At 37.9% G+C, this 12355-nt stretch overlaps 1 protein-coding gene across 42 annotated transcripts in view; it reads left to right on the top strand.

Moving 5' to 3' along the window:
• Positions 1–12355, top strand: part of NRG4 (neuregulin 4) — a 121746-nt gene that overhangs the window by 50539 nt on the left and 58852 nt on the right. For 18 of the 42 annotated variants that reach the window (XR_011526674.1, XR_011526673.1, XR_011526672.1 and 15 more), the window contains one exon: positions 60–164. The exons of the other annotated variants lie outside the window; for them this stretch is intronic. Coding sequence is in view for 15 of the 18 variants with exons in the window: in XM_070574252.1 (XP_070430353.1) it covers positions 60–164 (105 nt within the window). In the remaining 3 variants the exon portion in view is untranslated. The remainder of the gene's footprint in view (positions 1–59; positions 165–12355) is intronic. 42 annotated transcript variants of the gene reach the window in all.

Below are 12355 nucleotides of genomic sequence, written 5' to 3'. Positions count from 1 at the left end.
CCCTGAGCTAACATCCATGCCCATCTTCCTCTACTTTATATGTGGGACGCCTACCACAGCATGGCTTGCCAAGCGGTGCCATGTCTGCGCCCAGGATCTGAACCAGAACATGCTCACTTAATGCCTGCGCCACCAGGCTGTCCCCGTTATTCAAGTTGCTTAAGGTAAAAACATAGGTCATTGATTTGAGACCTTTCTTTTTTCCTAAATAAACATCTAATGCTAAAATTTTTTCTAAAAGCACTCTTTTAGCTATACCCCATCATTTTTGATATGTTTTCATTTTCATTTAGTTCCAATTATTTTCTAATGTTTTCCAATATTTTCCAATTATTTTCTCATGATTTCTCCTTTGACTCATAGGTTCTTCTAAAGTATTTTGTTTAGTTTCCAAAGATTTGGTGATTTTCTGGATACTTTATGGATTTTTAATTTAATGCTTTTGTGTTCACATTGTATAGTTTAAATTTATTGAGACTTGTTTTAGGCCTAGAATATGGTCTATTATATCTATCATTTACTGTCTTCCATATATACTTGAAAAGTACATGTATTCTGATTTTAATGAATGGAGAGTTGGAAAAATGTCAATTAGATCAAATCAATAGTGTTGTCCAGGTCTTCTATATTTTTACTGATATTCTGTCTGTTCTGTTGAAATTTATGACTATAATTGTGGATTTCTACATTTGTCTTCTATTGGTTTATGTTTTGGGTATTTTGAAGCTTTATTTTCTCTTGATGAATTGGCCCCTTGATCCTTGTGAGATAACTCTTTATCCCTGGTAATATTCTTTGCTCTGAAATCTAACGTTAATATAGGATTTTCAGCTTTCTTCTCCTTGGTTTTAGCATGATATATCTTTTTCCATTTTTAATTGTAAACCTATTTATGTCTTTATATTTTAAGTGAGTTTTTTTGTTAACAGCATAGAGTTGGATTTTTTAAATCCAATCTCTGCCTTTTAATTAGAGTGTTTAGACTATTTACATTTAATGTAATCGTTGGTATGATTGGCTTTAGACATGCTATCTTGCTCTTTGTTTTCTAGTAGTCTTTTCTTTGTTTTCCTTTTTTGTTTTTTAAAGATTGGCACCTGAGCTAACAACTGTTGCCAATCTTTTTTTTTGCCTGCTTTTTCTCCCCAAATCCCCCTAGTACACAGTTGCTAGTATTTTAGTTGTGGGTCCTTTTAGTTGTGGCATGTGGGATGCCATCTCACCATTGCCTGTCGAGCGGTGCCATGTCCATGCCCAGGATTTGAACCTGTGAAACCCTGGGCCGCCTAAGCAGAGCACACAAACTTAACCACTCAGCCACGGGGCTGGCCCCTCTTTGTTTTCTTTTTCCTCTTTTTCTGCCTTCTTTTAGATGGAATATTTTTATGATTCCATTCAATTGTCTTTGAATTAGCTACAATCTCTTTGTTTTTATGATGGTTGTTTTTGGGTTTTAGAATATATCTTATCATAGTCTACTTTCAATTAATCTTATACCACTTCAATTATAGTATAAAAACCTTTCAATAGTATACGTATATTTCCCTTCCTTTGGTCTTTCTGCTGTTATTGCCATACACTTTAAGGCATCATATGTTATAAATGACAAAATACATAGTTATTATTTTTAGCATTGACAGGAAATCAACTCTTAAAGAGATTTATAACATATGAAAAAAAATTTTCTGTATCTTTCCTCAACATGCTTATATTTTATTCAACCTTCTTGGACCTATGGGTTACATTTATAATGACTCTTTTAATATCCTTGTTCACCAATTTTATCCTGTGTCACCTCTGGGTTTGTCAGGTTGTTTTATATATATTTAAGTACTTCTGAGCTTTTTCCTGGGGTGTTAATTTATTTTAAAACAGTATCATCTTTTAGATTTGCTTTTAAACTTGGTATGTGAGACTAGAGGAATTTTTAATCTAGATATCATTCATCCCCACTACTGAGATAATACCATTCTGAATACTCTACCTGATAGCCATGTGTACAAGACTTCTCTACTCTGGCTATCTGGAGCGTGAACTATTCCACCCCGGTGTGAATTTCATGAATTTTGCTATGTGCCTTTTCTAGTGTTCTTTTTTGCTCCAACCTTGATTGGTTTCCTAACATGTGTGCTGATCTATATTCACTTGAAGACTTAAGTGGAACCCTCTGCAGATCTGTGGAGTTTTTTCTCTTTGGGTAGTAATCTGCCAAGTGAATTCTAGCTACCTTGCCTCCTCAAATTCTAAACTCTGTCTCCTCAAATCAGGATGACCGCTTTTTCTGCTGGATACCCCTCCCTGTGCCGTGGCATGGAAACTTCCTCCAGCCAGTAAACTTTGGTAATTATAGAGCTTACTTCATTTATTATCCATCTCTTAGGATCACTGTCCTGTGCTGCCTGCTGTCCAATACATGTAAACATTGTTTCATATTTTTGTTTTTATTTTTTAGTTAAGAGGATAAATTTAGTACCTGCTACTCCATCATGGCTGGAATAGAAGTCTCTACACTGATTTTTGAATGTTTAACCAATCTTGTATTCTTGGGATAAACCCCGCTTATTTATGATATATTATTATTTTCATATATTGCTGGGCTTGATTTTCAAGTATTTTGGTTAGGATTTTTGCCTGTGTATTCAAGAGAGTCTTGGCCTGTAATTTTCTTTTCTCCTAATACCTTTCCTGGGTTTTGGTATCAGAGTTATGCCAGTCTTATAAAATGAATTTGACAATGTTTCTCTTTCCTCCATTTTCTGGAGAAATGTATGTAAAATTGGTATTATTTGTTTGTTAACTGCTCAGAAGAATTTAGAAGTGACACCCTCTGAAAATAGCATTTTCTTTGTGAGACAGTTTTAAATGATGTGCTTAGTATTTTTAGCAGAAATAGGACACTTCAGCTTTTCTGTTTATTCAAGTGCTAGTTTTGGTAGTTGTGTTTAAGGAATTGTTCCATTTCATAAGATATCAGATGTGTTGGCATAATGTTGTTCATATTCTTTTAACATCTGAAGAGTCTGTAGTGATATTCACCTTTTAATTTCTGATATAGGCATTTTGTGTTTTCTCTCTTTTTTCTTGATCAGTCATTCTAGAGGTTTATTATTTATTAATCTTTTCAAAATCGTCTTTAGGCTTTGTTGATTTTTCTCAGTTACGTGTCTGTTTTCCATTTCATTGATTTTTTTTCCACTGAAAGTTTCTATTCCCTCAATCCCCATCCCAAAACAAATAACTTCTTCAAGTCAGTTCAGCTCTTGGACTGTGCCTCATGACCAGTTGTTTTTACATAGAAGAGATCCAATAGTTTAGTCAGGTTTTTCCATTTAACATTATCTCTTAAATGCTTTTGTACATGTATAAAGTTATATATCTGTAAAATATATTCCTGGAAGTGAGATTGCTGGGTTAAAGATATGCATTTGTGATTTTAATAGATGTCACAGAATTTTTCTACATGGGGCTTATAATACTATTTTGAACTCCCACCAGTAGTGTATTTTGGTACCTGTTTCCCTTGTTACACAGTTGTCAAACTTCTGGATTTTTGCCAATCTGATAGATGAAATCATAGTAGCTCAGTGTTCTTTTCATTTATATTTTCCTAGTTATGAGTAAAGTTGGGCATCTTTCATTTGTTTAAATACTAATTATAATCTTTTTTATAGTATATTTATTCACATATTTCCTTATTTTTAAAAACTGGAGGGGCCGGCCCCATGGCCTAGTGGTTAAGTTCAGCACACTCCACTCTGGTGGCCTGGGTTCAGTTCCCAGCTGTGGACCTATACCACTCGTCAGCAGCCATGCTGTGGCAGTGACCCACATACAAAATAGAGGAAGACTGGCACAGACGTTAGCTCAGGACTGATCTTCCTCAGCCAAAAAAAAAAAAGAAAATTGGATTCTTGACCTTTTTCTTTTTTTCTTTTTTTTTGAGGAAGATTATCCCTGAGCTAACATCTGCTGCCAATCCTCCTCTTTTTGCTGAGGAAGACTGGCCCTGAGCTAACATTGTGCCTGTCTTCCTCCACTTTATATGTGGGACACCTACCACAGCACGGCTTGCCAAGTGATGCCATGTCCACCCCTGGGATCTGAAATGGCGAATGCCGGGCCGCCAAAGCGGAAAGTTTACACTTAACCGCTGTGCCACCGGGCCTGCCCCTGACCTTTTTCTTTTTTATTTCTGGAACTTTTCTTATATTAGGGAGATTGGCCTTTTGGCTATAATATTTCAGATAATTATTAATAGGTTTTTTTTTTTTTACCTAGCCTATGATGTTTATTTTCCATGCAGTAGTTTTCTTTTGTTTTCAGTCAAAGTTATCAATCTTTACTTTTTTTCCTCAAACTCCCAGATTTTGATTCATACTTAGAAAAACCTTTCCTATTCCAAGGATATAAAGAATTCTTCCATGTTTGTTTTAGGCACTTTTCTAAAAAAATTAAATTTTTACTCTATTTGGAATATGTATATGGTGTGAGGTATGAATCCAGATTTATCTTCTTCAATATAGCTACCAGTCTTCCCAACATTGTTGATTTAAATGTCATAATTCCCATTGTAGTGTCATCCCCATGGGCAGGAATTTTTATCCATATGTTTACTGCTAGAACAGCACCTGAAACATAATAGGTACTCAATAAGTATTTATTGAATGAATGAGTTCTTCTACTGATTTGATGCCAGCTTTGTTGCATACTAAGTTTTGTTGCATACTAAATTTTAATTCTTACTGGAATTTATCTTATTTTCCTTTGGTCTGTCCATCTGTTCATATGCCAGTAGCAACTTCTTTTAATAGTGAGATTTAACATATGCTAAGTCTAGTTTTGGCTCCCCGCACCATCCTTGCTTTTTAATTTTTCAATATGAAGTTTAGAATTAACTTATCTGTCCAGAAGAAAAAACTTGATTTCTTTGAGGAGGGTAATTGAGTTAAATTGATAAATTCACTTAAGGAAAATTTATTCATTTATAATGCTGTATTTTTCCAAGAATAATATGTATCTTTTTATTTATTTAAATCCTCTTTCGTGTCCTTCACAGGTGTTTAAAAAATTTATTATACAGGTTTTTCACGTTTATTAAGTTTTCCCTATAGATTTTATTTTTTGTTACAAATACAAATCAATTTTTGAATATAAACTTAATAAATATCATGTTGCTCCGATGCTTAAAACTCTTCAGTGACTCTCCATCTCACTCAGACAGACACCAGTGGCCTATGAAACCCTAATGATATGGCCCCCATTATTTTTCTGGCCTCATATCTCACTACTCTCCCCCTGATTAGTACTCTTCAGCTAAACTGGCATCCTTGCTGTTCGGCAATGCCAAGAAAGTTCCTGACCATAACGTATTGTTCTGGCTTCTCCTACTGTCTTAAATGCTGTTCCCCAAGATATCCTTATGGCTAACTCCCTCATATCCTTCAGGTCTTCATTATCAACTTCTGTATGAGGCCTCCCAGACCACTTTTTAAAAAATGAAATCCAGATCTCTTACCATCTACTAACGTGCTATATAATTTGTTATTTATTTTAGTTATTCTTTACTTTGTATCTTCCCAAGCTAGAATATAAACTCCACAGGGAGAGAAATTTTTGTCTGTTTTATTCACTGATATTTCCCATGCATCTAGAACAGGCATAGTATAAACACTCAATAGTCACCTGTTGAATGAATGAATGCCGCACTACTTTGTTCAATTCTTTTATTGTTTGTAGTATTTTTTCAGTTGATTATCTTGGGTTTCCCATCATGTAGGGTGGAAATTGATAAATTAGAGTGATCTGAAACCCAACTCAAGCTTTATATTTTCTATAAAGCTTTTCCAGGTAGAATTAACCGTTCTCCATTTTATACCCTGTAGGTGGAGGCTGATAGTGTTCAATAAATATCCATGTGGTCTTCTACATTTCCCAGCCTCACTTGCAGTTACCTTGGGACCGTGAGATTTGGTTATGGGTCAGTGTGATATGGGCAAAAGGGATACAAGCCACTTACAAACCTGGCCACAAACAACCATCTCCAGCAAAACTCCTACCTATTTTTTCCCTGCCTCAGTGACCTTGGAGGACACGTTTTCCAGGTAGCAGATTCAAGAAATGGAGAATGGCTGCCTGACTGTCACTGTGCATTAGACTATGAGCAGGAGATAAACTTTTATTGTATTACGCCACCAATATTTGAGGGTTTGCCTTAAATGCAGCTAGTATTAATTTTGTTGACTATTATATGCTTACATTGTACTCAGACATATATCAGACATCTTGTAACTCTTTACTTCTCTTAGTGATTTAGGTATATGCTCCTCTCTAATGGAATATAAGCTCCTTGGGATGGACGTATCCTCTATTTGTCTTTGAATTGCCTCCATCCAGTATAGGTCCTGGAATATAATAAATACTAAAAGAAAATGTTTGTTGGATAAATTGTTGAGAAAAACCAGGATGGAAAAGAATTTGGAAATCTTATCACTAAAAAATAAGAAATATTTAATACCAAGCAAGCAAGGCTAAGATAAGATATAATAAATTCTGTGAAGATCTTTGCAATATAGTAGATTTTAAAATATTCATTGAGGGCCGGCTTGGTGGAGTACTGGTTAAGTTTGCATGCTCCAGCTTTGGCAGCCCCAGGTTCGCAGGTTCAGATCCTGAGTGCAGACCTAGCACCATTCATCAAGCCATACTGTGGCAGCGTCCCACATAAAATAGAGGAAGCTTGGCACAGATGTTAGCTCAGCAACGATCTTCTTCAAGCAAAAGGAGGAAGATTGGCAACAGATGTTAGCTCGGGGCCAATCTTCCTCACAAAAAATAAATTAATTAATTAAATATTCATTGAGTTGAATTAATACAAAAAATTAAAAATTTCTTACTTTAGGGAAAATTTGGGGTGAATGATCTCATAAAAAGCCATTTGTAATTTTCTACAGAGGTGTTACTGAATCGTTTTTTTTCTTACATATTTTCCTTCTCTCGTTAAGTTTGTTACAGATCAGTGCTTCTGAAAATCTCAAACTTTTCTTTTTTCTTTTTTTTTTTTTTGAGGAAGATTAGCCCTGAGCTAACGTCTGCTGCCAATCCTCCTCTTTTTGCTGAGGAAGACTGGCCCTGAGCTAACATCTGTGCCCATCTTCCTCCACTTTATATGTGGGATGCCTACCACAGCATGGCTTGCCAAGTGTGCTATGTCTGCATCTGGGATCGGAACTGGTGAACCCTGGGCCGCCAAAGTGTAATATGTGCACTTAACCGCTGCACCACCAGGCTGGCCCCTCAAACTTTTCTTTGTCTAATAGACTATTAGAGTGGGAAAGGATTCAAAGGGGAGGAGAGCCAAGAAAAGAGCCTTAAAAGTACCATTTAAATAATTTCCTCTCTTTTATACCTGTCTCATCCTTTTCACAAAGTATCTCAACCCATATATGTTAAATGGAAATTCTAAATATAGAACTAATCCTGGCCATCAAGAAGAAATGTGTAATACTGATATTTATAGATCTTTATGATGCAATTCCCATAACACATTTCACTGGGAATATTTAAGGTTTGATCTAGAACCTATTTATTTTCAGATTCTGTTATAACCATTTTGTCTGGTTTCCAAGACAGTACAAGCAGATATAGTAATAATAAGTATAATATTGGAATCTAGTACTATCATTATGTAGAGGAATCATCTAAGCAATTCACTAGTAACTATAAAAATAAATGATTTCTAAGTATAATTAGGAATTTGGCACCTTTTTCCAGTTTTGTGAATGAATCTCTTTTCTGCTACATCTAAGGGAGACTTTTTTGTATGTGAGGAAAATTGGCCCTGAGCTAACATCTGTTGCCAGTCTTCCTCTTTTTGCTTAAAGAAGATTGTTGCTGAGCTAACATCTGTGTGAATCTTCTTCTATTTTTTTTTTTAAGATTTTATTTTCCCTTTTTCTCCCCAAAGCTCCCTGGTACATAGTTGTATATTTTTAGTTGTGGGTCCTTCTAGTTGTGGCATGTGGGACGCCGCCTCAGCATGACTTGATGAGCAGTGCCATGTCCACGCCCAGGATCCGAACTGGTGAAACCCTGGGCTGCCAAAGCGGAGCACGTGAACTTAACCACTTGGCCACGGGGCCGGCCCCAGTCTTCCTCTATTTTATGTGGGATGCCACCACAGCACTGCTTGATGAGCAGTGCTGGGTCCTCGCCTGGGATCCAAACCTGTGAACCCCAGGCTGCTGAAGCAGAGTGCATGAACTTAACCACTATGCCTCCAAGCCACCTCCCTAAGGGAGATTTTATGTCAGGGACTGTATCTGATTTTCTGACTTTTCACCAGTGTTCTCTTTTGCCAGCAGTGTCTCTTTATTCCCCTGTGCCTTATGTAGTCAAGCACATATGAGCTATTAAAAAAAAACTAAATATTTTAATAATATGAAGATTTAAACTTCAAACTCTTGTAGAGAGATTTGAACGACTCAATGAAGTTAAGTACATCTGGGAAACAAATGGCGTCATGGAGTACTGTGTGCCCAGGGTATTATCACAGTCTAGAGGTCTCCTCTCAGCTTCCATGCTTCAGAACCTAAATAAGCACGTGGTGAGTGAGTCTCATCTCTCATGAGCAGATATATATTGACTAGGCTTACAGAGACTATTGTTTAAAATAAGCATTCCAATTTATTAATTTGTAATGAGAAGTAATTGACACAGACTTGAATTAATGTGAGCCAGGACTTCTCTCTATCTCTGTAGACTGACGTGGATGGGAAGCCAAGTTTATAATTAGGACATTGTTTAGTGAGCATAGAGTAAAAACAAAAATTATATAATTTGAATTTATAACTAGCCTGACACATTCTTCTCCACAAGAGGAATAATCTTGCCTAGGACTATAATGCTTGAAGTCTTTTGGCCACAACTCCTTCTCTATTGGACATGGTTAAATGGGCATTGCTAATGTTTGCCTCTCTGCTTTTCCTTTCTCGTGATTTCCTTTCCTGACCAACAACTCCTCAGATTGACAAGCTTTTTCTTTAGCTATGTTCATATATATTCAGCCAGTCTCCATTATTTAAAGGAACTGTGCTTTGTTTAGCTTTGATTCATTGACTTTATAATTCAACTTGCGTTAAGTAATCTTGTTTCCTTCATTTCTAGGTATTGTAGAACATCTCACAGTTGCCTCCTTGTACTTAATACACAGTCTAAATATAGTTGAAGTATATTGCAAGTATTACATAATCTTGTGTTGCTTATTCTTTATTCTAAGTGTTCTTCTTCTAGTCCATGACTTTCAAGAATAAGATTCTTGGGGCCGGCCCTATGGCACAGCAGTTAACTTCACACGTTCTGCTTCTCGGCGGCCCGGGGTTTGCCAGTTCCAATCCCGGGTGCGGACATGGCACCACTTGGCAAAAGCCATGCTGTGGTAGGTGTCCCACGTATAAAGTAGAGGAAGATGGGCATAGATGTTAGCTCAGCGCCAGGCTTCCTCAGCAAAAAGAGGAGGATTGGCAGTAGTTAGCTCAGGGCTAATCTTCCTCCAAAAAAAAAAATTTAAATGAAGTTCATCAGCAAGAGTAAATTGAAACCAGATGGAAACTAGATTTATACGAAGGAATGAAGAGAGCAGAAATATGACATTCTTCCTGACAGTAAAAAGCACCCACGTTGCTTTGAGCTGAAGCGGAAATTGTGTTCTTCTAACTTAAGAAATTGTTGCAGGATTCTGTGTTTAGCGCCTTATGGAATAAATTCATGTCTTTGATCTCTTCCCCAGAGTCTATGTGGTCCCCATCTGTAGACTGACTCCCACTTTCTCCTTCCGGTTGGCTTCTCCTGATATGAAAAAAGGACATAGACTTGTTGATTCAGATCAGAGCTAATAGTATGGATTGGTTCCTTGGCATCATCCATTTTTTTTATACCACTTACATAGAGTTAATGTCCAGTGTGACATATAAAACATAAACATTTCTCCATTCAGCTAAGACCTATGTTTGTCTGTCAAGACTCAGGATATTTCATATCCTGAACAGTTTTGTCACCTGTGAAATCTGTGAAATGTTTCTACAAAAGTAAGAACATTAGAAATGTTACCGAGCCCCAAAGGACCAATGACCCGCAAGTGGATCCTTTAGCCCAGAGCCGCCCGTGCCAATAGAACGAGACCAGGTTTGGAATAAAAGAGCAGAAATGTTATTCGTTAATCAATGAATGGAGGAGGCAGAACTCATGATCTAAAACACCTCTCCTAAGGGAAGGTGAGCAGGGTTCTTGTGTGATGTGAAGGGGGAGGAGGGACTTAGGATAGGTGCACATCTTCTCTTCTTGCACACGGCACCTTTTGCACACGTATCCTTTTGTGCATGGCACCCCATCACCATCTTGGACCTTTCTAGTTTGGATTGGTCCTGCCATTTGGCCACCTGGCATTGATCTGCCTTGGTTCCTATAAGCAAGCACACCTTAAAAAACAGAGCATTAGACATGGAAAATGTCTTAGGGACTTCCCTGAGTGACAGGAGTTGTGTAAGAGTTGACCTCTTTGAGGCTGGCACCCTCTTTTACACATGCTGTAATTGTAGAACTTCTCTCACCTAGCTGCTCAGTCTTCACAAATTGTTACCAAAAAAAGTTTGGTTCATATTCTCAACTGCTTTGATATCTAGGGTAACATTAAGGTCAACTATCAAACTCCTTAGTAATGGAAACACTTTAAGAACTTGAGAACACCTGTTTATTTTATCAAGGCCATTCAAACATGCTTCCTGTCTGGCATCCACAGTGTACATGTGAATTTCATGTGCGTCTTCCTCCATTTGGCTGTTGATTGTCATGGATGTCAGCACCTTAATAAAATTACCAGGATTATTCTGAACCTGAGTAACATGAGCCTGAAAACTCTGCCGGCAACAGGTTTTAAGAGTGTTCCTTGGGAGTGCGGCCCCATAGCCGAGTGGTTAAGTTCTCACTCTCCGCTTTAATGGCCCAGGGTTTCGCCAGTTTGGATCCTGGGTGCAGACTTGGCACCACTCATTAGGCCATACTGAGGTGGCATCCCACATGCCACACTAGAAGGACCCACAACTAGAATATACAACTATGTACTGGTGGGATTTGGGGAGAAAAAGCAGAAAAAAAAAAGATTAGCAACAGTTGTTAGCTCAAGTGCCAATCTTTAAAAAATAAAACAGGGGCTGCCTGGTGGCATAGTGGTTAAGTGTGCACGTTCCACTTTGGCAGCCTGGGGTTCGCGAGTTTAGATACCAGGTGTAGACATGGCACCACGTGGTAAGCCATGCTGTGGTAGGAGTCCCACGTATAAAGTAGTGGAAGATGGGCATGGATGTTAGCTCAGGGCCAGTCTTCCTCAGCAAAAAGAGGAGGATAGGCAGCAGATATTAGCTCAGGGCTAATCTTCCTAAATAAATAAATAAATAAATAAATAAATAAAACAAAAAGAGTACTCCTTGGACAGCATGTAATTGGCAAGAGGTAGTATGTATGTCAGATTCTTCAGTATTACATTTACATAGCAATGGTTATCCATATTCTGAAGCAGCCATTTCCAGTGGGTTCCATTGCTTAGTAGAAGTGGAGAATGGATTTTGGGAGACAAATAGTATTCTCTCCCACAGACCATCCAAATATGTTTTCAGACCCTTCTTCTCACCTAAACTCCCAACCGATCTGAAGTCCAGAATCTCTAATTTTTTGGGGGGGTGGGGGGAAGATGAGCCCTGAGCTAACTACTGCCAATCCTCCTCTTTTTGCTGAGGAAGCCTGGACCTGAGCTATCATCGTGCCGATCTTCCTCTACTTTATATGTGAGACGCCTACCACAGCATGGCGTGCCAAGCAGTGCCATGTCTGCACCCGGGATCTGAACCGGCGAACCCTGGGCCACCGAAGCAGAACGTGTGCACTTAACCGCTGCGCTACTGGGCCAGCCCCTCTGAGTAATTTTTATTTTATCCAGCAGATCCAGATTTGGCTCCCCATGGTCCCACTAATAAACTAAAAGTTATTAGTTACCACCACCACCACCACCCCAGCCAATATACAGTAGTGGAGTAGGAATGGGATAGTTCTAGTAAAGTTAGGAAATATAGAAATTTACTACAAATTGTCACTGGTACATAGCAATTATGATATTCTCCTTAACAAAAGTTGTGAACTCCTCCTGCTCTGAAGTAAAGTAAATCCTTCAGTTAGCCATTCTGGAAGCTCCTCTGGGAAAAGCTGTTAAGTGTATTGATCCCTGTGGCCCCTGTCTCTGCCCTGTTGGATGGTATTCCTTAATCACTTTCTGCTGAGGTAGTCATTGCAAAATATATATTCTTAGATT

This window comes from Equus przewalskii, chromosome 1 (genome assembly GCF_037783145.1).
Source record: "Equus przewalskii isolate Varuska chromosome 1, EquPr2, whole genome shotgun sequence".
Classification (NCBI taxonomy): Eukaryota; Metazoa; Chordata; class Mammalia; order Perissodactyla; family Equidae; genus Equus; species Equus przewalskii.
The sequence above is the reverse complement of the archived record's forward strand: the minus strand, read 5'-3'. Positions and strand labels throughout refer to the sequence as shown.